We start from the raw sequence: 27,038 nt of genomic DNA on the forward strand, positions 1-27,038 counted from the left end.
GGGCGGGGGCGGTGGGGCTGTTTCCCGGCTGGCACGGGGTAGGGACCGCAGGAGTCGCCCCAAGGTGCCGCCGCAGCCGGTGGAGCCACGCGCCGGCGCTTCCAGAGCCCCCGGGCCGCCCCTCCAGGCCCCGCCCCGGCCGCCCGGGCCGCCCCTCCAGGCCCCGCCCCGGCCGCCCCGGCCGCCCCGGCCGCCCCTCCAGGCCCCGCCCCGGCCGCCCCTCCAGGCCCCGCCCCGGCCGCCCCGGCCGCCCGCCCCTCCAGGCCCCGCCCCGCCCGCCCCTCCAGGCCCCGCCCCGCCCGCCCTCCAGCCCCGCCCCCGGGGTTTCCCCACCGCCCGCCTCATTTGCATGGCGCGGCCGTCGCCCGCCGCCATTGGCCGGCGCCGGCCCCGCCCCGGCCCCGCCCCCCCCGCGGGGTTCCGTCCCGAGCCGCCGGAGCTGCGGCCGGGCGGACTGTTAAACCGCGGCGGCAGGCGGGAGCGGGGCGCGCTTGGAGAGGCGGCGGCGGCGCCCGGGCGGGAGGCGGGCGGGCAGCTAGACACCGCCTCGGCAGCGCCCACCACGGCCGGACCGAGGGCGCGGCGGGAGCCAGGGCGCCCCAGCAGGCGAGTGGCCGGCGGCTCGGCGGCGGGCTAGGGGGTGGGTCTCCTCGCCGGGGCCGGGAGAGCAGAGAGGCTCGGCGGGGGAACTCGCGGGCCGGGCGGCGGGCCGGCAGCCCCTTCGTCCCCGGGTCCTCGGAGCTGCTGGACTCGGGGTCCCGGCACAGGCTCGCGCCGTAGGGCAAGGGTCGGCCGGCGGCCAAATTTAAACGGCCGAAGCTAACAGCCTGGGCAGAGCGGAGGGGAGCGGAGGGAGCGGAGGCAGGGGGGGGCGGGCCGGGCGCGGTCACGTGGGGGGCGGGGCTTGGCAGGCCTCCCTTTTGTTTTGGCTGGCGCGTGCGCAGAAGGCGGGACACGTGGTCTCCGCGCCCGTCCTTCGCCGGTGCTCCCGCTGGGTGGCGGGGACCGGTGTGTGCGGGAGCCCCGCCCGTGTTAGATGTGACCCTAGTCTGACTTCGTTCATAGTTCTTCCCGAGCACACGTTGACTTGGCCTTTAGAGTTGGATGGGATGGCGGGGAGTCTAGAGAATCTCTGAGGAACGGCGTCTCCAAGCTGGTGTCGCTTCGCAGTGCGCTGAAGGGGCCGATGTTGCCGGAACGTTTGCGGATGTGTGGCGTTAGGTAGCAAGAAATTCCAGCAACGTTCTGGTCATTAGCGAAACCCTGGGGAGGAGGAGGCTGGCGGGCCCCGCCGTCCTGGCCTCGGGAGAGAGGGAGAGGGGTGGCTGGTGCCGCCGCCCGCCCCGGCGTGGCCCTCCCCCCGCTCCCCCGGCGGTGGGGGTGTTTTTTTTTCTCTCTAACTGTGGGAGGCACATTCTTCTTTGATTCCCCAAACTTGAGTCATCTGGCGCGATTTGGGAGGCTAGCTCCCTGCGTCTTTCCTTATCCACTTGGCTTAACTTTGGTGCCGAGTTTGGGTCATTTGGGATGTTTTTGAATACGGGCTAGGGCAGGTTGGTTACCAGCAGACCTCAGCGAGCTCCTGACCAGTCCGGCCGGCAAAACCGGCCGCGTTTGCGACTAGGAAGAAGTGGCTCTAAAGACAGTGGGATCCTGGCGGAAAAGCCGGCGTGCTGGAGTGCGGACTGCGGGGACAGAGGCCGCGCAGCCGGCGGGCTCTGCCTCTGCGGGTCTCCCCAGCGGCGCCCTCGGCGAGTCACACTCCCCCGGCGCAGTCCCTGCCTGCTCCTGCAAACAGTGTCAGGATGTTGTCCCCGCCCTCGGAGATGGTGGCGACGATCAAGTGCCCTGTGTTAGCAAAGGTGATTTATGATCTTGACCAACACTGCAGGTGCAGAAAGGGCCAGGTAGTACGGTTTTATAAGTCAGTTTTTTTTTTTTAAGCCATCCTACTGGGAGACTATAAACAATGAATCATGAAATAGGATATATTTGAGTATCTTCAAAATCTGTTGTAACTATTATCTTTGATTCTTAGTTGCCAGCTACTTATTCAGGTCAGCATCAAGGTCGCCACCATTTCCTTATAGATTTAATCTAGATGGATTATCCTTGCTTCTCTTCTCTTCCCCAGCCCTTCTGCAATAATTCTTTACAGGAAACTTTTCTTTATCGAGGCCAATTCTATCTGTCTACTGATTTTTTTACATTTACTTTGTGTGTGTGTGTGTGTGTCATATGTGCTTTTTCAAGTAACAGTTGCTTATCTTGTTAAATATCCTTATTTGTTATAAAATAATTTGGAAAATAAAGGCAGGTGTAAATAAGAAAAATCCAAATAATTTATATTTCTATTTTCCTATGAATATTTGTGTGTTTTTCCTGAAACTGGGATCATGTGGAATTTTCACTTAACTTTACCTTATGAACATTCCCATGTCATTAAATAATCTTTGAAAAAATTATTTGGGGTTGCTTAACATTACATCATGTAACTATCATATTTAAAATTTTTTCTTATTGGCAGATGTTTGGGATGTTTCTAATGTTTTGCTAGTATAAATTTCACTACAGAGGATAGCTTTTTACATAAATCTTTGAAAATTTTTTTCTGTTGGATTTGTAAAAGAGAAATTACTAGGTCAGACTCTGGGGTTTGTTTGTGTATGTGTTTTTTAAGGCCCTCGTAACATGAGATGAGCAAACCTCATATTACATCTTTGTTCATCATCTGGTATTGGCATTAAAATGAAAAAACCTTGCTTTAATTTGCATTAAAATTTTTTTTCGATTATGTCTGTGATATATCTATTTTATTTTTCTAACTCATTGTAAGCTGCTTGAAGGAGGGGAATACATTTAATAGGTGACATGCTGCAAATCACATAGTGGGTGCTCAATAAATACTTTCCAGTTGGCCACGATTTATGTTTTTGACCTCTGGAAGGTTGGGAAATTACATCTTGCTTTTTCGTCTGAATTTAGGAGTACATGGTTGGCAATAAGCTGTTACTGTTTGATTCATTACTTTGAGTACTTCTACATTCAGGTGGGGCCTCACCGATTTCGTCACAGTTCTGTACTAAAAGGTCCAGTGACTTCCCCTTGTCCACCTGCTGCATTATCCGAGAGCTCCGTCCAGTTTTGATGCCGTTTAGTATGATAACTTAGGCTATTTTATTTCTTTATTCATTCATCCATCTTGAGTGGAATTCACTTACGGTTTTCACTTTGTTCATTCTAGTTTCACTTGCAGCCTTTTCTGTGTCAAAAAAAAAAAGCCTACTGTGTAAAATTTCCTTGTTTCATTTTTCAGATTGTGCTTGATAGGCTACCTCTTACTGCCTGTAACCTCCCACGTAAGCCTTATATGTCGTATGTAATTTTTATTTTCGTAATTTTCATTTATTCAATTATTTATCTTTCCATGTCCTTTTACATGTGTGTATACGGTATTAGATAGTAGTTGAAGGAGGGAGAAGGGTTGAGAATTGTATTTAGGATTGTTTACCACTTGGGTTCGTCAAGTTGTAAACAGCAAGGTATGGAGCTGTCTGCAACAGACGTGACAGCTAATAGGGAATTAGCAACCAGTTTACTGACTTGAAAGCCTGTCGTCTCTTATTCCTCTGTCCTTAAAGTCTTTACTGCATTACAGGACTATAATGGAATATTGTATAATGACCATCCTGAGTCAACAGTGCACTCTTACATTGCTTTCAGTATTTTCCACTTGGAAAGGCAGGGAAGGGGTATCATTTCCAAAAGATTTCTTTTTTTTCCTTTTAAATGTTGCCCTGAAAAGAGACTTCACTGAACTATGCTCCTTATTCCATGTGGGATAAATAAACAACCAGAAAATGTTAGTAAAAATGGTAATATTGTACTTGCGTGTAGATAGTCTATAATGGAAATCTGAAGACAATTCACAATGAAAGTTTTTAATACTTGATAATATTTTTAGGTTTTAGAAACACTTTTTATTTTTATATGGATGTGATAATTCTCTGAGTGTGACAGAATTGAGAGAAAATTCATTTATAATATTGAGTCTTTGTTAATATTTTTAATGAACTTTTTATTTATTGTTTGTTTCCAGTCCTATAAGATCAAGAATTCTCAAACATGTTTTTTAGAGTAATTTTTAAAAATTTTATTGGTGGTAGGTCATTAATCAGTGTTTAACCACATGAAGTTAAATTGGAGCCAAAATGTATAGACTGAGCAAATGTGATAGTGCACTTCTAAATGTAAATTTCTGGATCCAAGTTGATGTACACAGAAAAAAAATGACTCTTCATTTATATTCCTATGAGTCATGCACTTTATAACTGAATAGCAGTAATTCTCCTTGAAGTATGATCTGTTTGATGTGTTATGTGGCCACCCAAGTGGTTTTATCTTTAATTAAATTCCTTTAGTCTTCAAAGAGAATTCCTTTTTAGGCATAGTTTTCAAAGTAGAAGAAGTTCGTGCTATAAACATTATTCAATACAAAGTACTGAGCTAACTGTACTCTGGTCATGCCAATTACTGCAGTGTTTTCTGCTGTAAATTGAGAACACCCATATGTGGCATTAAGAAATCCTGAAAACACGACACTGTATTTGTGTTCATACTTTCTACTAATTCCTATATTTTTGAGGAATAAAATTATATCAAAGTAAACTCTTTCTCATTACTTTTATTGTTTTAATTGGATTTTTCCTTTGAGTTACAAATTAGAAATTTTGAGTCCCCTTATGTTTCAGCAATGTTTGAAAGAGCTTCTCATAGTTTGCTAAAAGAATTTGTCTTTTTTCCTACTCTTTCTCTGACTTCTTATAATGGATCAGCTATCTGAAACACATTTAAGTTGTAAGTGTGGAAATAATTTAATGTTTGTCCCTACTTTAGGGTTCTCCCCTCTCTCAAAATTGCTGTTGGTAGTCTTTTCATTTTCTTTTAACTTAAGGATGAATATGCATTCTTTATGATACTTTTATTCTTAGTTTGTGTTACTGCATTTAAGAGAATTGGGATTATCCAGGTTCCAGTTGAAAAAGTAAACTTAATGTTTAGGGGTAGATTTAGATAGGATATTTTTCATGGACTGTACATATTCATGCTAGAATATAAATCATAGTCAAAATCGGGAGCAGTATTTTAGGGCATGGAAAATCAGATTTGGTCTTTAGTTTTTAGTGTTCATTCTCAGGAGGAAGGGTGGTTCTTCTTATGTAGATTGTCTAGATTATCAGTTTCAACTCTGAAATGGACTAGATTAGCAAATTTTTTATTTTCTTTAGAATGTATGCCAAAAATTATTTGTTATATGTGACCTATGTATTAATTTGTAAAGACCTGATTAGTAGGTATTGCGATCAACTCTAATTATTGTCATCATAATTATCTCACTATGTACATGCAGCTTTTGAGGGATGATGTAATGGTAGTTACTATGTCTCATGATGTCCAGGGGATCAGACTGCATTTAATTAATGCCAAATTCACAAATATGTATGGTTTATAAATCTTAAAATAAAGATTAAGTCACTAATGGAAACATTTTGGAGACAACACGGCACGACTTTTTATTTGTAGTAATATCAGAACAAGAAATTTCTTCCATAATTCACAATGAATGCTCTTTGGATTAAATTGTAGACCAAAAATTAGAATTTATAGTGTAGACTTAACCTTACAATCCCCCCCTTTTTTTTTCTGAATTAATTTGATTTTATTATAATGAAATTTGATATAACCAAAAAGAAGGAAAAAAGTTTTGATTTTTTGTGGTTTTTAAATGTTTATTATTTAAAGGCATAAATTTTGGCTTGTCTTACTGAAATTCTCTCTTGTTGGTATTTTTGTGAGACTTCTAAGAAAAATGGATATATATTGAGATCTGAACTGTTCTCTGTAGGGTTATTTATTTGGTGCATTATCTGTAACAGTTTTACCACGGGTTGGTTTTTGTTTTCGTTTTTTTGCCACCCAAAACATTTCTTGGCTGCGGATGTGCTAAGGAATTTATTATCATTTATTTATTTGTAGTCAAACTGGAGTGTAAGTTGAAAACTCTGTTGTAAAAACTTTAGTGAAAGTGAAATTCATGCCCAGGAAATAGAATTGATTTTTGGAAAATCTAGAACTGTTGCCTCTTGACAAATAATCAAAATAATCTATCTGGTGGTTTTCTTTGAAAGGGTACTGATATGGTTGGTTTCTTAACTTGCCGTTTTGCTTCTTAAATCTTACTAGCTCAATATTTTAGTTTCTGTATGTTGTGGCCAAAAGGAGTTTAGTTTTTTTTCAGTTTTATCCCTTCCAGGTTCTTTGAAGTTCTATATCATTAGACTAGACTGTTTTAGAGAAGGGACCTATTTGGCCTGAGTGTCTTGGGTATATATGAAATAACTAATCATCAAAGATGAATGGTGGTGCCTGGAGTAGCGTGCAGTATTTTAGCAGCTGGAAAGAAATTTCTTAGATTTAACTGAGATCCAAATACTTTTTTTACACACAATTATGTGCATAATTAGAAACTGAATAATTAGGAACCAGAATAATTAGAAACTGAATATTCGTAAGAAGATCAAGATGCCTCTTAGCTCTTTGAGGATTTGTATTTTCCATATTCTTTCTGTTTAACCTAAAATATTATAAGTGCCTAAAAATACTAAACAATATGTTTGGGTAAGAACTTTGGGGACTGAAATATTTTAGTTAATGGTTCATTCCTATTTACTTAGGGGGACCATATACTTTATACTTTCTACTGTCCAGAACAGTAGTCCTGAACCACATGTGACTATTGAGCACTTGAAATGTGGCTAGTCTGAATTGAGTTTGTGCTAAATGTAAAATAAACACTGGATTTGGAGACTTAGCATACATACAAAAGAATGTAAAATATTTCATTAAGGTTTTTATATTGATTACAGGTTGAAGTAATAATATTTTGTACATAATGGGTTCAAGAAATTAACATTTATTTCATATGTTTCTTTTTACTTTTTAAAATATGTCTGGTAGCAAATTGAAAATTACCTGTGTAGCTCACATCATATTTGTACTGGACAGCAGTGTTCCATACCAGTATTTCCTAGCCTTAAGACTCTTTTCACAATAAAATATCTCATGATCCTCCTTCCTTGAAAGTTTAAAATAATTTTATTATTTTGGATGGTATTTATTGCAGAAATATTTCTTAAGGGCCTGCCATGTGCCAAACAATATCCTAGGATATAGCAGTGAATGAAAACATTCAAATCCCACCTTCATGTAGCTTTCATTCTAGTGGGAAAAATATGTGATAAATAATTTTTAGTAAAAATTTTTAAGTGAACTATTATTTGTTGTAAGTATACCATTAATTATTGTTTATAATTTCATGTAATATAGTTTTAATACAGTGCTTCATTTATTGAGTGATATAAGCTATTTAATTTACTTTTGGCATTTATTGTGTTTGGTGTTCTCTGAACTTCCTGAATCTGTGGTCTAGTGTCTGATATTAACTTGCAGAAATTCTCAGTCATTATTGCTTCAAATATTTTTTCTCCTTTTTCTCTCTTTACCTTCTGGTATTCCCATTACATGTATGTTAATACCTTTTGTAGTTGTCCCACGGTTCCTGAATATTCTGTTCTATTTGTTTTCAGTCTTTTTTCTTTTTGTTTTTCACCTTTGGATGTTTCTGTTGATATATCCTTTTCTCAGCTGTGTCCGGTCTACTAATGAGCCCATCAAAGGCATTCTCATTTCGGTTACAGTGTTCTTGATCTCTACATTCCTTTTTTGTTTTTTCTTAGAATTTCTATCTCTTTGCTTACGTTATGCATCTGTTCTTGCGTGTGGTCTACTTTTTCCATTAGACCCCTTAGTGAATTAATCATAATTTGTTGTTTAAGTTCTTTTAAATCCACAATTTGGTTTCCAACATTCCTGCCATATCTGTGTCAGGTTCTGATGCTTGCTCTGTCTTTTCAAACTGTGTTTTGTGCCTTTTAGTATGCCTTGTAATTTCTTGTTGAAAGAGGGGGACATGATGTACTGGGTAAAAGGAACTCCATAAGTAGGCCTTTAGTAAGATGCGGGGGTAGGGGAAGCATTCTGTAATCTGATGATTAGGTCTGTATTTTAGAGAGCCTGTGCCCCTGGACTGTGAATTTCACAAATGCTTCTCAGTTTCTCCCTCTCTTAGGTGGGACAGGATGGCTGGAGGGGGCTGAGGTTGGGTATTGCCCTTCCCCAACATGGAAGGCTAGAATGGACTAGAGTTGGGTATTTCTTGAATTTACTTTTAACTAAGAAAAAGCAAGACTTTTCAACAGATTTCTTAGAAAATGATATATCATCTGTCATTTCTTTATCCTCATTTTATTTAACCTCACTGTGGCGTTTGATAGAGCTGCCCAAGTCTTCCTTGTATATTTTTAAACACTTTGGTATCTCAATTCCATACTCTCTGGAATTTCCTTCTACCTCACTGACTAGACTTTTTAAGTCTCCTTTTAGGACTCTTTCTCTTTTGTAGCTCCTCCTCCTTTGCCCAAATAAATGTGAGTGACGCTCAGGGCTTGATCCTGGGCTCCTTTCTCTTCTTTGCCTAGACCCTCTCCTTCAGTAAACTCTTCTAGTCCTTTGGCTCTGAATACCATTTTTATGCCAGTGATTCCCCAAGATAGTATCTCTAACTATGGCTTCTTGCTTGGACTCTAGGCTTGTTTATCCCACTGCCTCCACTTGGATGGCCAATAGGCACTTCAGACTCAACATATAAACAGAACTTTTTATTTTTCTCCGTCAACTTTCTGTCTTTCCAAGTCTGCCCCATTTCAGAAAATAGCGCCATTGACCACTCGGTTGCTCAAGCAAAAAACTTAGGAGTCACACTTGATTGCCTTCTTGACCTTAACCCTGCAAAATCTGGCTGTCGAAAGTTTTGTCATCTCAACCTTGAAATGTATCTTAGATTCACTATTTCTATTTCCACTACTTCCTCACTAGTCCAAGCCACCAGTACCATCTCTAGTTTAGATTACTTCCGTAGCTTCCTAATTGGTCTCCCTGCTTCTATCCTTGGAAGCTGTTTCCATTTTTTCTCCAATACATATCTTTCTCTACAGAACAGCCAGAGTAACTTTTTAAAAATGTAAATCAGATCATCTTACTCTCTCATCCAAATATCTTCAGTGGCTTTCCTTTGACTTATATAAAATGTCTATGGTTTGAACCCTGTTTATGTCTCTGATCTTATATCCTGTTACTCTCACTCTGGGTCATTATGTTCTAGATATATTTGTCATTTTTGTTCCATAAACAAACCAAATTTATTCCTGCCCTAAAGCTTTCTGTTAGTTGTCTTTTTTTACTGGAAGGCTCTTACCTGAAATCTTGGGTAGCTCGTTACTGTCACCTCAGGTCTCAGAGCAGACGTCATCCGCACAGAGGCCTTCTTTCATCTACAAATCTAAATTGACTCCTAACCCAATGTAGTCATGCTCTATAACTCTACTTCATTTACTTTTTATAAAAACACTGTGGAACCCTTATTTACTTGATATTTTCTTATTTGTGTATTTATTCTATATCTACCATTTGCTAGAATGTAAGCTCTGTGAGAGTAGAAACCTTATTTTTCACATTCACTGCCATCGTCTAGTATCTAGGATAGTATCTATTACACGTTGCTCAATAAATATGAATTATCGAAAGTTTGGTTTTAGATTGAATATATAAGTGGAGGTTAAAATCTAGCTTCTTCCAAAAATAGACAAACCTACATTTATGACTCAATGTTGGCCATTTCTTCATTTTCTGCTTTAAAAAAAGTCAACTGGTTTATTTCCATAATTTTTGGAAAATTTTTATTTTGTTTTATTTTTACAAGTGGAAATAGGTTTTTAGCTGCCATTCATAAGCACTTTAAATAATATGTTGTGGTATGGATACTCTTTATACCCAAATGAAAACCAGATGTCTTTACTTGTAGCTAGTTATTCTAACTGTCTTGTTTTTAAAATTGGCTTCTGAAATACCGGAGGAACCTTTAAGTGCTATAAAATAATTGTAATCATGTGGAACACAGCTTATGGAACTATTGGAGATATCTTGAAGTAAATTCGCAGAATTATTCATTATTTTATGATCTCAAATCAGTATTCCTTTCCTTATGCATTCTACCTCTAACTAGTTGTCCATTATGCATAAAAGTGAAATAATACATAATCAATAATAATTACAATTTAAAACTGTATAATGGTCAAAACCATTATTCAGAGTTAACCTGAATTGTAAATTCAATGACTTTCAGGAGTATGCACATCTGAGTTCCACCAACTCCTGAACATATATCTTCTGCATATATGTCAAAGGCTCCCAAATTGTTGTTTAAAGCATACTTTAATACTTAGTTTATTTAATATTTATTCTAATGTTGAGGAAGTCCAATTTATCAATTTTTTATGCGTCATGTTTTTGGTATCATATCTAAAAAATCTGTGCCTAACCCAATATCACAAAGATTTTTTCCCCTTGTTTTTTCTAGAAGTTTTATGCTTTTAGGTTTTACATTTAGGTCTATCATGCATTCTGATGGGTGTGACCATTTTTATATAAGGTATGAGGTATGGGTTAAGGCTCAGTTTTTTGCATACGTATGTCCTGTGGTTCCAGAAACACTTGTGGAAAATGAGTCTTTCTGCACTGCCTTGCTGTTACCTCTTTGTCAGAAAGCGATTGCCTGTACTTGTGTGAGTCTGTTTCGGAGCTCTCTAGTCTTTCCATGGATCTGTGTGTCCATTCTTTTGCCAATGCCACACTTAGTGTGACTGTTGTGAGTAGATAGGTAGTATGGGTCCTTCAGCTTTCTTCTTTTTTTTGTTATGGCTATTTTAGTTCTTTTCCCTTTTCATATAAATTTTTGAATCACCTTGTTGATATCAACAAAAAATCCTGCTAAGATTTTGATTGGGATTGTGTTGAATCTATACATCAGTTTAAGAAGAATTAATATTCTAACAGTGTTGTTACATCTAACATCTAACCCATGAACGCAGTGTATCATTCTATTTATTTAGGTCTTCTTTGATTTTTTTCATGAGTGTTTGTTCCAGCATATAGATCCTGCACATATTTTGTTAGATTTATACCTAAGTATTTCATGTTTTGGGAGTTATTGGAATTAATACTCTTTAAAAAATTTCTACTTCCAATTTTTAGTTTCTAGTGTATAGAAATATAAAGTGATTTTTCTTTCTTGATCTTATATCTGCTACCTTAGTAAACTCATTAAATCTAGGAGCTTCTTTATAGTTTCTTGGGATTTTTCTGTGTAGCAAGTCGTGTCATCTGGGAACAGACACAGTTTTACTTTTTACTTTCCAATCTGTATGCCTTTTTCTTTCTTTTTTCTTCTATTCTGCTGGCTCGGACCTCCAGTGTGATGATGAATAGGAGTGGTAAGAACGGACACCTTGCCTCGTTCCCCGTCTTAGGGCAGGCACATTCAGTCTTTCATCATTAATTACGAAGCAGTCTCTAGGCTTTTGTGCATGTGCTCTTCATCAGGTTAAACAATTTCCCTCCTTTTCCTAATTTGCTGAGTTGTTTATTGTAATCCTGAACGGTTATTGGATTTTGTTGAATGCTTTTTCTTCGTCTGTTGAGATCATATTTTTTCTTTTTTAGTCTTTTGATACAGTGAATTTCAATAATTAATTTTTTTAATGTTGAACCAGTCTTGCATTTATGGAAAAAGCCACACTTGGTTGTGACATACTCTTCTTTTTATATGTTGCTGTGTTTATAACATTATTTTAAAAATAATAATTGAACTAGGTGTTGTTACTACTTATTACTACCTAAATCCTGGAACACCTTTAAAGATCATGACTCACTTGTTTATTAATTCAGTCAACAAATATCTGACAATTATTGTGTACCAGGCATTGTTTTAAGTGCTGGGATTAGAACATTGAACAAAATAGAGTTCTTCCCTTAAACTCTATTCCTCCTAGAATGTAATAAAATGTCAGGTAGCGGTTAGTGCCATGAGGAACAATGAAGCGGTGTAAGGGAGTGGAGAGCCGTGAAGTGAGAGGCCAAAGCTATTTTAAATATATTGGTCAAGGCAGGACTCTGATGAGATGACTGTAGAGCAGAAACGTGAGTGCAGTGAGGGAGCCAGCAGTCTCATTTGTGGGAAATTGTTCCAGGCTGAGAGGATTGCAGGCACAAAGTCCCTGAAGCAGGGACTCGCTTGGTGTGTTTCAAGAATGGCACAGGCCTGTGTTTCTGGAGTGTAGTAGTCTATGGAGACAGTTGTAGAAGGCAAAGTAGTCGGGGGCCTGATAATGTAGACCATGATTCTAGGCCATGATTTTATGCTAAGTGTAATGGCAACCACTTATTCATTCACCAGATATTCATTGAGCATCTGCTATATGTCAGATACTTTTTAATGTTGATAATATAGTAGTTAGCAAAATAGTCAACAATCTAAGCTTTTGTAGATCTTAGGAGTGTTAGTGATAAGTGTAGTTATTTACATAATATGGAGGTTGTCAGAAGTAGTAGAGTTTAGAATAATCAGGAAACATTGTTGTACACAGTGATTACATATTTAAAAAATGTTAAAAATTGGAATTAATGCCCTTATGTTTTATGCTAAAACTATATGAACATAATTAAAACTTTTCTTATTTACAGGAGACATCTAGTTTTATGAGTTTCTTTGGTTGCAGAGTAGAGAGACTTTCAGGCTAAGATTTTTTATAATGGTACACTTGGAAATAGAATACAGAGGAACTTCTTGGAAATCCTAGAATAGGAACTGTGATATGGCTGGGCCTTCCAGAGACTAGAACCCAAAAGTCTTCGTATCCAGGTGTATTAGTTATCTATTGCAAGGTAACAAACTACATTCAAATTTAATGGCTTAAAGCATTTATTTTATAGTTTCTGTGGCTCTGGAATCTAGTCGTGGCTTAGCTGAGTGCCTCTGGCTCAAGCTTTCTCACAAGGCAGCAGTCAAGTTATTGGCTGGGGCTGGAGTCATCTGAAGGCTTGACTGGGGAAGGATCTGCTTCTCAGATCACTCACGTGGCTCTTGGCAGGCTTTTGGTCATTGCTGTCTGTTGGCTGGAAACATTAGTACTTTGCCATGTAGGTCTTTCCAGCTCGCAACATGGCAGCTGGCATCCCTGAGTGGGAGAGAGAGAGAGTGAGATAGAGTGACAAGATGGAAGCTATAGTCTCTTTGTAACCTAATCTCGGAAGTGACAGCTCATCACCTCTGCTTCGTTCTGTTTGCTAGACGCAAGTCACTAAATCCAGTTTATACTCAAGAGGAGAGGATTACACAAGGGCATGAAAACCAGGAGATGGGAATTATTAAGATCATTTTAGAAGCTGCCTATCATACCAAGTAAGCCCTAGAGATCTCACCAGAGTTTTTGTGTATGTTTTATTCTAGTTCTCCTCCATAAATGTGCCTTAACCACTCTCAATCTCTACCGTTCTTTTCCTTCTCCTTTTGCTACCAACTCTAGTTCTTAACTATTCATCTGTGTATCTTTCCTCTACCTCTTATCTTTGGTTTTCCGTGATCCTTAGTTTATCCAGGGCCTGAGATGAACTCTACTGCCTCCTGACATTTCACCTTCTGCCCTTGCTGCACCCTTCTGCACTTTGCACCCTGTTCAAATTTTTGAGAGGGAGAAAGTGGGTAGGGAGGGGACAGAGTCTAGTATTTTAAATATGACTACCTCATCAGCGAGAACTATGATTGAGGCAGTTTCCCTTAGAGAGCAATGTAGTTATCTAAATACTATTATAGGGGCTGGACTGGTGGCACAAGAGGTTAAGTGCGTGCGCTCTGCTGCAGCGGCCCGGGGTTCACCGGTTTGGATCCCGTGCGCGCACTGATGCACCGCTTGTCGAGCCATGCTGTGGCAGCGTCCCATATAAAGTGGAGGAAGATGGGCATGGATTTAGCCCAGGGCCAGTCTTCCTCAGCAAAAAGAGGAGGATTGGCAGATGTTAGCTCAGGGCCGATCTTCCTCACACACACAAAAAAAATACTATTATAGATGTTTATAGATTGTAAGATAATAGGTCATTGAGTTGATCAAGTGACAGATTGAATCTTGAAAAAAGAATTCTCAGTGCTAGCTTGTTTTATAATTATTTTTCTATTTCTCATAAAAGCAGAGTGTAAAAAAATATATATATATAGGGATATATATATATATTAGGATATATTTATCTCCCAATAATCTGGGTATTTTTATTTTCCTGGTTTTTTTTTTTTTGGATTTAGGATAAATGAGAATCTGTTTTATAGGATTTATTATTTTTGAGACATTATATAAAACTATAAATTTTGAGACATACAGAATTGGGGAGAGGATTATACAGAAATCTCTACATTTTTTTTTGAGACATTATGCAGTAAAGTATAAAGAAGGCAAAAATTTGTATTTTTATTACACAAAATTAACAGCCATTAACATTTGTTCATTTTGCATTTAGTCTTTTCCCCCCAAGTAATAAAATTTTGTAGTTAAAACTCAACTGCTCTTAAAGCACCACTAGTTCTGTTTCATGGAACTTACTTGATGCAACTACTGTTACAAATTTGGTGGGTATTTTTCTGGTTCATTTTTTATTGTTATAAACACATAAACACACAGATGCACATATATGTACATACATAAACATGGTTTTGTGTTTGTATTTTGTTTGTATGGTACCACACTACATATATTCTGCACTGTTTTTTTAACTTTATACTGTTTTTGAGGTGGGTCCATATTGATACATATAGATCTAGGTCATTCTTTTTTAACTGCTATCTAGTTAGTATTCCATCATGTTTTATTATCCATTCTGTTGTTATTAGATATCTAGGTTGCTTTGAAATAATGTTCTGCTGTTAGAAACACTGCTCTCTTGTGCACCTGTGACAAACATTTTCTACATTATTGTCAAATTCCTGAATCAATTTATAGTCCAAAGAGATGTGAGAAATCTTACTTATCCACATTCCCATGATAGGTCATATTTTCAGACTTAAAACATTCTTTTCAACTTGGGGGTTGGGAAACTGGTGTCTTGCTTTATTAATCTACATTTCCCTCATTACTGGTGAGACTGAGTATATGTTTAATGACCATCTGGATGCCATAATCTATGAAGTGCCTGACTGCTGTATCCTTTCCCATTTGTATGAGTTCTTTATATATTCTAGATACTAATTCTTTGTCTATTACATGTTACAGCTATTGTCTCCTAGTCTATCACTTGTTTTTAACCCTGGGTGTGTTTTTTCTTTTAATTGCATAGAAAATTTTGTGCCTTTTTTTTCTTTTTGATCATTTGTTTGTCTTTGCAAAGAATCAGCATTTGTCAGAAGGGAAAACATTATTATAGATGCTTTTTCAGGAAAAACTTTTGCACATTGCAGATTAGGCAAGTTTTCACTATCATTACTTTTCATGGCTGTGAAGTTATATACTTTTTTGTTTGTAGTTCACTTACATTATTTAGCATATTTTAGTCATTGTTATTAATACTGTTCAGATTGTGAAGTTTAAATTGAGAAATAGAGATTTTGAGCAATTTATTATATTTTATAAAGATAAGTAATTCTGACTTTTGGCTGCAAGTATGAGATTGAGTCACATTTTCAAGTATTATTCCCAGGTTGGAATTTTTTTCTTTTGACTCTCACTAAACATTGTGCAAAAAAATGGAATCTTGAGATGTAGTTACACCCACACATATTTGTCTAACGTTTCTTGTGCTAGGTAGCATGCAGCTTTAATTGGAGTTTGGGGTATTAGGCTCATGGTCTGAGTGAAAAATAGCTTAGTTCTTGTTGAATTCCTTATGAGCTAGGAAAGAGCAGAGGTGATGTTAGGAGGTGGGAAATAAAGGAGGAGTTTGGTTCCATTCACTTTGTAATCAGAAACATTGAAAATGTTGCCCATGGAAAAAGTATAAGCATAAAACTTTTTTCTAGATATTTGATCGTTTATTTTTACATTATTTTAGGTTTCCAGTAATTATCTGCAGGATTCGCCATGACCCCAGCCCTGAGGGAGGCAGCGACAAAGGGTATCTGCTTTTCATCTTTCTCAAGGACCATGGAGTCGGACAAGATGCTGTGCGTGGAAGGTCCAAGAACGGTAGATGAGAAGCTGAAGGGAGACAGCTTCTCTCAGATGCTGGGCTTTCCGCCTCCTGAACCTGCTCTTAACACTAATTTTGTGAATTTAAAACATTTTGGCTCCCCTCAGTCTTCAAAGCATTATCAGACAGTTCTTTTAATGAGTTCTAATTCTACATTAAATAAATACAATGAGAATTATAAACAGAAGAAATTAGAGGAACCCAACTGCAATACGCTGAAAAACATACTGTGCAATGGCAGCAACATTCAGCTCAGTAAAGTCTGTCATTCTCATTCTGAAGAGTTCATCAGGAAGGACCCTCTGTCAGATACCACACGCCAGTGCATGACAGATGGACATATTGTTTTGGATTCAAATATAACCAAAGACACTAATGTAGATAAAGTACAACTGCAAAACTGTAAATGGTACCAAAAGAATGTACTTTTGGGTAAAGTTACCGATGCTGAGATTAAAAAGGATTTCTTGCACTGTGCTCAAAAGAACATTGGGCCTGGCCACTCAGATGTGCCTGTGAGCTCCTCAGCTGCTGAAAAAGAGGAGGAAGTGAAGGCTCGTCTACTTCACTGTGTAAGCAAACAGAAAATTTTACTCAGCCAGGCGAGAAGAACTCAGAAACATTTGCAGATGCTCCTGGCAAAGCATGTTGTCAAGCACTATGATCAGCAAATGAAATTTTCTGTGAAACATCAGCTCCCCCAAATGAAGATCTTTCATGAACCCACCACAGTGTTGGATAACCGTGTACCTAAATGCACTGAAACGAAGCCAGATGTCAACATATTGACTGCAGAGAATAAATTGTGGAATGATACAAAAAATGGCTTTGCACGGTGTACAGCTGCAGAAATCCAAAGATTTGCACTGTCTGCTACAGGGCTGTTGTCTCATGTTGAAGAGGGTCTGGATTCTGACGCAACTGATAGCAGCTCTGATGATGATTTGGATGAATATACCATTAGAAAAAATGTGGCAGTGTAAGTGCAAAATTATTATTAGACCTTTTCTTTTTCTGTATATAGTGGCAATTTTGTCTTCGTTTCAAGATATGTTAAAAGGAAATAGATTTTCTAAAATCTTAATGCCATAATCTTTAAGTTATAAAACTTTGGTGAGTTTTTAAAATGTTTCATTTGTTACACTAATGTGTGTGAATATATACATATTATTTAAAAATAAGTTACTCAACTGCTCTATCTAGGAAAAACCCATACAGGAATAATAAAGGCTAATTAGCTTTAAGTAAGCATTTTTTCTGTTCTTGAGTACAATAGGCTATGGACAAGCCTGAAAATTTTGATCAAGCGATCTAGCCAATATGTGTAGCTAAAACTCAAAAAATTTAGTCTACACATAGGGAGCTCTCATTGACTTCAGGAGTTTATCAGTTGAGAGTACGTATAAATTGACCTGCTACTTTTTTCTTTTTTTCAAACTATTATACTTGTTGTATTCACAGCTTTCAGCTCTGGTCTTTACCAATTTAGTCAATTTTTGCTAGATTAATATAACCAAAACAAAATTATAATGTCAGCTATTAGATACCCATTGAATGCTTATTATGTGCTGGACCCTAGAGGTTCAGTTGTGGGCAAAATATTCGCAGCCTCTAGGAATCTGCTTCAAAGAGAGGTATCTAGATATTTAAAAAAACAAAACAAAAACACAAAGAAAAATAGTTTTACTTTTCGAACCTTGTTAACTCTCCAGAACAGCTCTATCTGATAGAAGTTTCTGAGGGGATGGAAATGTTCTTTATCTGTGTTTTCCGGTAGGCACTAGCCTCGTGTGGCTATTGAGCGCTTGAAATGTGGCCAGTGCAACTGAGGAACTGAATTTTTAATTTTATTTAATTTGAATTTTATTTAAATAGCCAGATAAAACATAGTTTTAAATCTAGCTTTCAGGGAATCTGTTAATGTCTCTAAATTGGTGCAAAATACTGTGTACATATCTGTGGTATTTTGGGAGGAGGAGGTCCATCATTTTTATCAAATTTTCAGAGATGAATAAGAATCATTATGGAATTAGAAGCTGAATACATTAATTTTTACTAATAAATAGAAGGTCAGTATTATACTAATTTTTATAGTGAGGATAAAATGTGAAGCAAAGTGAGCATTCCAGTCTTCTGTGTTCTGTTATCGCTGTGTTTGAAATATGTTTGAATGTGGGAGCTAACAGTTGTCAGCAGATATTATTTTTCTGCCTGGCATTGTGCTGTTTCCTTTACATATGATATATTATTTAATCCTTTCAACACCCGTGGTAGGTGGTAGTTGTTATCTGTGTTTCACTGAAGAAGAAATAGGCTCAGCATGGTTAAGTAACTTGCCCCTGGTCAAACAGCCGAGTAAGGGGTAGAGCCAGGATTCTGCCCACGTGTGACTTCAGACCCAGGCTCTTCCTGTGGCGCCGCGCAACGTTGTCAGCACTATGTGGTTGATGCTCCTAGCCACAAGAATTATTAAGCACTTGTGTTCTGAAAGAAGTCCAGAAATTTACCAATTTTTCTATTTATAATGCTTTTGAAGTAATTCAATTTAATAAAATTTAGTAGATAAATTTAGTAAATGATTTACTTTTTTGTCGTTGAGAAGAGCTAATGGGCACGTTTGCTTCTTTTAAGCTAGAAACAGAAATAAGAAAATCACGTCTTCTTAGACTGACTTTCATCAGTATTCTCTTTCATTGATCTACAGCACTTAGTCTGCCATACCATTTATCATTAAATCATAGTTTGTCCTATATGATTTGCTGGTGTATCTATTAGTCTTAATAACTCAACACCTAATAAGGGTGGAAACCACATTTTATACTTTAAAAAAATCTCTTATATATCAAGGATCTAATTATTGATTGCTCAAAACATTTTGTTTTAAGATTTTCACTTACTCCTTGAGTTTAGTGAGAGAACACTGAGTTCAGACATTTGTATAAAACATACACAGTTGCTGAAATTCAAGTTATTGAAAAAAATTTTTATACAAAGCATCAAGCAATGTACATCTCATCTCTTTTCTTGTCAACTTTGCCAGTATATTGAGGAAAATTAAAGTAAAGTAGCCGGGAAAAAATTGGGTTCAGGCTTGGAAAGCTTATTTCTCCTTCTGTCTTTTTTTCCCTATAATCAACTTGAAGGGCTTCAGGGATGCTAGACATACATTTTAGGAAAATAATGAATCTAAGAAGTTTAATGTTCTTTAAGATATACTTCTAGCCTCTTGCATTATTGACCATTTAATCTTATGATGCCTGCTTGTTAAAGCTCATATCTGAATTTCTAGAGGTCAAATACTCTTTGTTCTAAGATTATACTCATCTGATCAATTCAAATCGATATTACTAAATTTATATAATAACTCTTTGAATTATTTAATTCACTGAATTATTTGATAATTGTGTAGATTTTTTTGTTTGTTGGTTCGTATTTTGCCGTTTGAACTCTATTCAACATTTCTTGATTTTATATACCTCCCCAAAAATTAAATATTAAATTTTGTTTATTTTTAATGTCTTTACTAATGCTAATAGATTTCTTGTGGGAAAGATTGTTTCTCAACATTTTATTAATTTTGACATTGAATTTTGAACAAATAACACAGCATTAATTATTTGTATCTTTTGATGTGAGTATAAAAATAGTTTGTTTCTTTAAATTGGAATTCTGTTTCAAGTTGTTAAATTCATTTTATAATTTAAAACATTTATCCTGATAAAGTTAATTTTTTTCTTTAAAGTTTATTTTTATTTTCTTGTTCCACTTCTGAAAGTGCATTTTTCAAATGTAGATGAATATTTTTAAATTCTGAATAAAGTTCAGAATTAAACATAAAATAGGTAAAAAGGTGCATTTTGTGGATCTAAATTTTGAAGTGAGTGCTAACACAATTAAATTATTTTCATTATCTCTCCGGAATATGAATAGACTTCTCAACTTAAGTCATAATATCTACGGTGGCAAATACTAATGTTACTTCAACTTAATTTTAACAACTTCAGGACAAGCGCTGCTCTTTCTGTCACTGTGTGGGCACTGCCAAGCACTCTCTGCTTGTTAGTGGCTGTTTGGTGTTTGTTGAGTGAATGAATGAATTTTTCTGTGTTTGTATATGTAGTTGTGAAGATACAAAAATTGGGGTTGGCAATCTGAAATTTCTCTCTCTCTATTTTTTCTTCTTCCATTCTGTAGTTTATCTTTATCTGATTTTTACCCCCGTTTTCTTCCTTTGTCTCTAGTATCAAACTGACCACAAACTGTGCCTTATACGTCTCAGAACCAGCATGCGTGTGTATTCAGTGAATGAATGAATGAATGAATATGTGCCAAAATATGGACGTTTAAAAGTAATTATTATAATATTTAACATTTGCAACTTTAAAATTGATAGTAAAATATATTTAACTTAAAAATCTTAAATTATATTATTATAGATGCCTTCTATTCTTTTTTTTTTTAAGATTTTATTTATTTATTCCTCCCCCCTCCCCCAAAGCCCCAGTAGATAGTTGTCTGTCATAGCTGCACATCCTTCTAGTTGCTGCATGTGGGACGCGGACCCAGCATGGCCGGAGAAGTGGTGCGTCGATGCGCACCCGGGATCTGAACCGGGGCCGCCACCAGCGGAGCGCGCGCACTTAACCGCTAAGCCACGGGGCCGGCCCTATTTTTTTTTTTTTTAAGTTTATGTTCCTGATAAGAAAAACGAATTCCTTCCATCTGATCAGGAAGTTTAGCTGTGAAGGAATGTAATTGTTTTAGGAAATTGGAAAGCCCTTTTATTAGCCATTTCCACTACCGTTGTTATTTTAAATATATATTCGACTTGCTCCTTTTCCTTTCCGTCCAAAAATGTAGGCAATAGCTTATTCATAATGACATTACTGATATGCTTTAAAAATAACTTTGGTTGAGAGACTAGTGTGCATTAGAGGTTTTTTTTTAAAAGTCAGTTTCCTTTGGAAAGGAAAATAAGAGGATTTTATGATTTTTGTAGGTTTGAGGTATAATCCTTATCGTATAATGTGAATGGAATTTCCTCACATTGTTCTGTTCCTTTGGTGAAGGAGCAGAGATTCTGGACTTACTTGTGTTACAGCCATGGGCTGCTCTGTGACCTTGAGTAAAAGTTAAGGTTATTTTTAGCTCTGTGATTCAGATTCCTCTACTTTGGTCTCCTTAAAGAGTTCTGGAGATAATCAGGTGAAATAGTAAATGTAAAGTGCCTATGCACAGTAAGGCACTGATTCAGCAGCCAGTAAGGAGTGTCTTGTTCAGCACTTTACTACTGGGGAAGACTGGACCTCAACATTCTGTTGGAAATTTGGGGAGCCAGTGTAAAATATGTGCCTGAGTTAACCCGTTTGAGAGGTGAGGAAGCTGGAGTATTTGTGCGTCAAATCCCCTCAGTTACTGGGTGAAGTCCGTTGCTGGTTGTGTTAATTCCCGGGCACTTCTCTTCTGCCACTTGGGTGACAAAGTGGCCTCAAGCAACAAGAGAAAGGCCCCCGAAGACATGCAGGTGCGTGCAGCTGGAACACAGGTCTGCGCGTGCTCAGCGGGTGAGTGCGGGATGTGGGGGGGTCACTGACAGACTCGGCTGCAGTCATGTCACCTCTCATCCGGCGGTGAGGCCTTAGAGTTCTGGCATTTCTTTTCCTGCAGGAAACGATGGTCAGTCCCTTTCTTCCAGCGTGCGTGTGGGAAAACTCACAGAGTTTGGACACAGACGTGTTCTGATCCTCCTAAGTTGTAAAAAAAGAAAGAAACATGGTTTCTTCTCTTCTTTGAGGAAACCTGCCAGTATCTCCCAAATCACCCAACTGTCTTGGGTGTGGGAGAAAAATCCCTTCATTTCCCCATGTTAGTCCCCATATATTCAAATTTTCTTTGAGTTTTTACTTCGGTATGTAAGTTGGTAGTCTTGATAAGGAAATTCTTTTAAACAAAATTAGGCAGTCAACCAAGAAAGAAGGGAGAATTGTTGATATTTAGTTAAAATCTGTCAGGCGAATCTTCCCAGATTAAAAGACAGAAGAGAACTAAGTAGTTTCTTGCAGACCCACAGAGATGCATACTCAGAGTTTTCTTCATGCTTTCCTATTTTGCCAGTAGAGAGAAAAAGAAGTAAAAAAACGGGTGATGAATTTCCTTTTGAGGAAAACAGCAGTATGAACTCAGTGTGACATTCAGAGAGTAGAGAGACTAATATAATAACATTTTATTAAGAAACTGCAAATAGGAGTACCTTTAATATTTGTATAATGTGAAGTTGACAAGTTGTTTTTGCATTCATTACTTTTTAAATGCTCTATGCTTCAGAAATAGATGGGAGAAGTTTGATTTTATTTGTTTTATTTTAATTATATGGGAAACAAAGAAAAAAGTTGGATGAAAAACAGTCCTAGAGGGGCCGGCCTGGTGGCATAGTGGTTAAGTTTGCACGCTCTGCTTTGGCGGCCTGGGGTTCACAGGTTCGGATCCCAGGCATGGACCTGTGCACTGCTTCTCAGGCCACGCTGTGGTGGCGTCACATATAAAGTAGAGGAAGATGGGCATGGATGTTAGCCCAGGGCCAATTTTCCTCAGCAAAAAAAAATAAAAACAGTCTTAGGGGAACTGCAATGATATTCAGTGACAATTTGTGACAGAAAGGAAGTGAAGAACAGAAATTCAAAATGTAATTGTGAAATGGATTAATAGCTACAAAATGGTAAAGAAATATTTTATACTGTGGCATATGGACTCTGTTGAGGAAAGTAACACTTCAATTAAAATGAGTTCATTGTTTTATATTATGTTCTAATTAATAAATTTTTTTTTCGAGCAGTTTTAGGTTCACAGCAAAATTGAGCAGAAAGTACAGAGAGTTCCCTTATATGCCCTGTGCTCCCCACGCACAACCTCCCCCACTATCAACATCCCCGACCATGGTGGTACCACTTCTTACAGTCAGTGAACCTATAGATTCATCATCACCAAAAGTCCACAGTTTACATTAGGGCTCACTCTTGGTGTTGTACATTCTATGGATTTGGATGAATGTAATGACATGAATCCACCACTAAGTGGTGGATCATACAGAGTAGTTTTGCTGCCCTGCAAGACCTCTGTGTTCTGCCCGTACATCCTTCCCTCCCCACTGACCCGACGACCACTAACGTTTTTACTGTCTCCATAAGTTGTACCTTTTCAAGAAAGTCTTGTAGTTGGAATCATACAGTAGACAGAGCCTTTTCAGATTGGCTTCTCTCAGTAATAGGCATTTAAGTTTCTTCCTTGTCTTTTCCTGGCTTAATAGCTCATTTCTTTCTAGCACTGAATAATATTCCATTGTCTGGATGTACCACAGTTTATCCATTCACCTGTTGAAAGATGTCCCTGTTGCTTCCAAGTTTTGGTATTTATGAATAAAACTGCTAAAAACATCCACATGCAGGTTTTTGTGTGGACATAAATTTTCAGTTCATTTGGGTAAATGCCAAAGAGCACAATTGCTGGATCGTAGGGTAAGAGTATGTTTAGTATTGTAAGAAACTACTCAACTGTCTTCCAAAGTGGCTATACTATTTTGCATTCCAACCAACCATGATTGAGAATTCCTGTTTGCTCCACATCCTTACCAGCATTTGATGTTAGTGTTTTGGATTTTGGCTATTCTAGTAGGTATGTAGTGGTATCTTATTATTTTAATTTGCATTTCCCTAATGACATATGATGTTGAACCTCTTTTCATATGCTTACTTGCTATATATGTATGTCTTCTTTGATGAGGTGTCCATTTAAGTCTTGCCTATTTTTTAATTGGGTTGTTCATTTTCTTATTGTTGAGTTTTAAGAGTTTTTGTATATTTTGGATAACAGCTCTTTATCAGATATATCTTTTGCAAATGTTTCCTCCCAGTCTGTGTCTTGTCTTCTGATTCTCTTGACAGTATCTTTTGCAGAGTGGAATTTTTTAACTTTAATGAAGTCCAGCTTGTCAATTATTTCTTTCATGGATCATGCCTTTGGTGTTGTATCTAAAGTGGCATCACCATATGCAAGGTCACCTAGATTTTCTCCTATGTTATCTTCTAGGAGTTATATAGTTTGTGTTTTACATTTAGGTCTGTGATCCATTTTGAGTTAATTATTGGGAAGAGTGTAAGGTCTATGTGTAGATTCATTTCCTTGTGTATGAATGTCTAGTTTTTCCAACACCATTTATTGAAAAGACTATCCTTTCTTCATTGTATTGTCTTTGCTCCTCTGCCAAAGATCAGTTGACCAGATTTATGTGGGTTTATTTTTGGGCTCTCTATTCTGTTTCATTGATCTATTTGTCTGTTCTTTTGCCAGTACCACGCTCTGTTGATTGCTGTAGCTTTATACTAAGTCTTGAATGTGGATAGTGTCAGACTTCTGACTTTTTTATTCTCCTTCAATATTATGTCGGCTATCCTGGGTCTTTTCCCTCTCCATATAAACTTTAGAATCAGTTGGTCGATATCCACAAAATAACTTGTTGGGGTTTTGATTGGGGTTGCATTGAATCTGTAGATCAAGTTGAGAAAAACTGATGTATTGACAATATTGAGTCTTCCTCTTCATGGACATGGAATATCTATTTTGTTCTCTGATATCTTTCGTCAGAGTTTTGTAATTTTTCTCATATAGATCTTGTACATATTTTGTAAAATTTATACCTAAGCATTTTATTTTGGGGGGTGCTAATGTAAATGGTAATATGTTTTTGATTCAGATTCCACTTGTTTATTGCTGATATATAGGAAAGCAGTTGACTTTTGTACATTAACTTTGTATCCTGCAACCTTGTTATAATTGCTTATAAATTAGCTGCAGGCTTTTTTTGTGATTTTTTTTTGGATTTTTCCCATAGATTATCATGTCACCTGCTAGCTAAGAGTTTTATTTCTTCTGTACAGACCTGTGTATCTTTTACTTCCTTTTCTTGTCTTATTGCATTAGCTAGGATTTCCACTACAATGTTGAAAAGGAAAGGTAAGGGATATCTTGCCTTGTTCCTGATCTTAGGAGGAAAGTTACTAGTTTCTCACCATTAAGTATTATGTAGCTATAGGTTTTTGGTAGATGATCTTTATCAAGTTGAGGAAATTTCCTCTATTCCTAGTTTACTGAGAGTTTTTATCATGAACGGGTGTTGAATTTTGTGAAATCCTTTTTGTGCCTTTATTGATGTAATCATATGATTTTTCTTTTTGATGTGATGATGATGTGATGCCTGTTGATGTGATGGATTACATTAATTGATTTTTGAATGTTGAACCAGCCTTTAGGATAAATTCCACTTGTCCATGGTGTATAAATGCTTTTATACATTGTTGAATTGGATTTGCTAATATTTTTTTGAGGATTTTTGCATCTATCTTCATGAGAGATATTGATCTGTAGTTTTCTTTTTTTGTAACGTCTTTGCTTTTGGTATTAGGGTAATGCTAGCCTCAAAGAATGAGTTAGGAAGTAGTCTTATCTGCTTCTCTCTTCTGAAAGAGACTGTAGAGAATTGGTAAAATTTCATCTTGAAATTTTGGTAGAATTTACCAGTGAACTCATTTGGGCCTGGTGCTTACTGTTTTTGAAGGTTATTAATTATTGATTCAATTTCTTTAATAGATATAAGCCTATTCAGATTGTTTGTTCTTGTGTGAGTTTTGGCAGATTGTGCCTTTCAAGGAATTAGCCTATTTCATCTAGGTTATCAAATTTGTGGACGTAAGAGTTCTTCCTAACGTTCCTTTGTTAGACTTTTAGTGTCCATAAGATTTGTGGTGATGTCTCCTCTTTCATTTCGATATTAGTAATTTGTGTCATCTCTCTTTTTTTCTGGTTAGCCTGGTGAGGGGCTTATCGATTTTATTGATCTTTTCAAAGAACCACTTTTTGGTTTTCTTGATTTTCTCAATTTTTCTCAATTGATTTCATGTTTTCAGGTTCACTGATTTCTGCTCTAATTTTTATTTCTTTCTTTTCTTCTACTTAGGATTTAATTTGCTCTTCTTTTTTTAGTTTCCCAAAGTGGAAGCTTAGATGATTGATTTTTAGATCTTTCTTATTTTCTAATATGTACTTTTAATGCTATAAATTCGGTGCTTTTCTCTTATGCTTTTCCCCATAAGCACTGTTTTTACTGTATCCCACACATTTTGATGACTCGTATTTGCATTTTCATTTAGTTCATACTATTTTTAAATTCCTCTTGAGATTTCTTGTTTGTCTCATGGGTGTTGTTTAATCTCCAGGAATTTTGGAATTTCCCAGTTAATCTTTCTGTTATCGCTTCCTAATTTAATTCCATTGTGGTCTGAGAGCAGACATTCTATGATTTCTGGGTTTTTTAAATTTGTTAAAGTGTGTTTTATGGCCCAGAATGTGATCTCTTTAGTGAATGTTCCATGTCTGCTTGAGAAGAATGTTTAACCTGCTGTTATTGGACGAAGTAGGCTATAGGTTAATGGTGCTTTTGAGTTCAGCTACATTCTTACTGATTTTTTTGCCTGCTGGATCTGTGCATTTCTGATAGATGGAGTATTAAAGTCTCCAACTGTAATAGTGGATTCATCTATTTCTGTTTCATGTTCTATCAGTTTATGCTCTTTTGTTAGATGCATACACATTAAGGATTGTTATCTTCTTGGAGTGTTGACTGTGGTTTTCTTTTCTTTTCTTCTTTTTTTTTTTTTTTGGTGAGGAAGATTGGCCCCGAGCTAACATCTGTCACCAATCTTCCTCTTTTTGCTTGAGGAAGATTGTCCCTGAGCTAACACCTGTGCCAGTCTTCCTCCATTTTGTGTATGGGATGCCGCCACTGCATGGCTTGATGAGCAGTGCAT

At 37.5% G+C, this 27,038-nt stretch overlaps 1 protein-coding gene across 11 annotated transcripts in view; it reads left to right on the top strand.

Annotated features, from left to right (window-relative positions):
• Positions 1 to 468: 468 nt before the first annotated feature.
• KANSL1L (KAT8 regulatory NSL complex subunit 1 like) overlaps positions 469 to 27,038 on the top strand; it is a 125,851-nt gene continuing 99,281 nt past the window's right edge. For 3 of the 11 annotated variants that reach the window (XM_087424884.1, XM_087424890.1, XM_087424891.1), the window contains exons 1-3: positions 469 to 606; positions 13,304 to 13,446; positions 16,045 to 17,161. In XM_087424884.1, coding sequence (XP_087281010.1) covers positions 16,074 to 17,161 — 1,088 coding nt within the window. In that variant the 5' untranslated portion in view covers positions 469 to 606; positions 13,304 to 13,446; positions 16,045 to 16,073. Of the gene's footprint in view, positions 607 to 946; positions 1,863 to 11,253; positions 13,447 to 16,044; positions 17,162 to 27,038 lie in introns of those variants that run through there. The other 8 variants (XM_087424894.1, XM_087424893.1, XM_087424895.1 and 5 more) reach the window with 6 other exon arrangements.

This window comes from Ceratotherium simum, chromosome 37 (genome assembly GCF_057802395.1).
Source record: "Ceratotherium simum simum isolate JZ-2026a chromosome 37, ASM5780239v1, whole genome shotgun sequence".
Taxonomy (NCBI): Eukaryota; Metazoa; Chordata; class Mammalia; order Perissodactyla; family Rhinocerotidae; genus Ceratotherium; species Ceratotherium simum.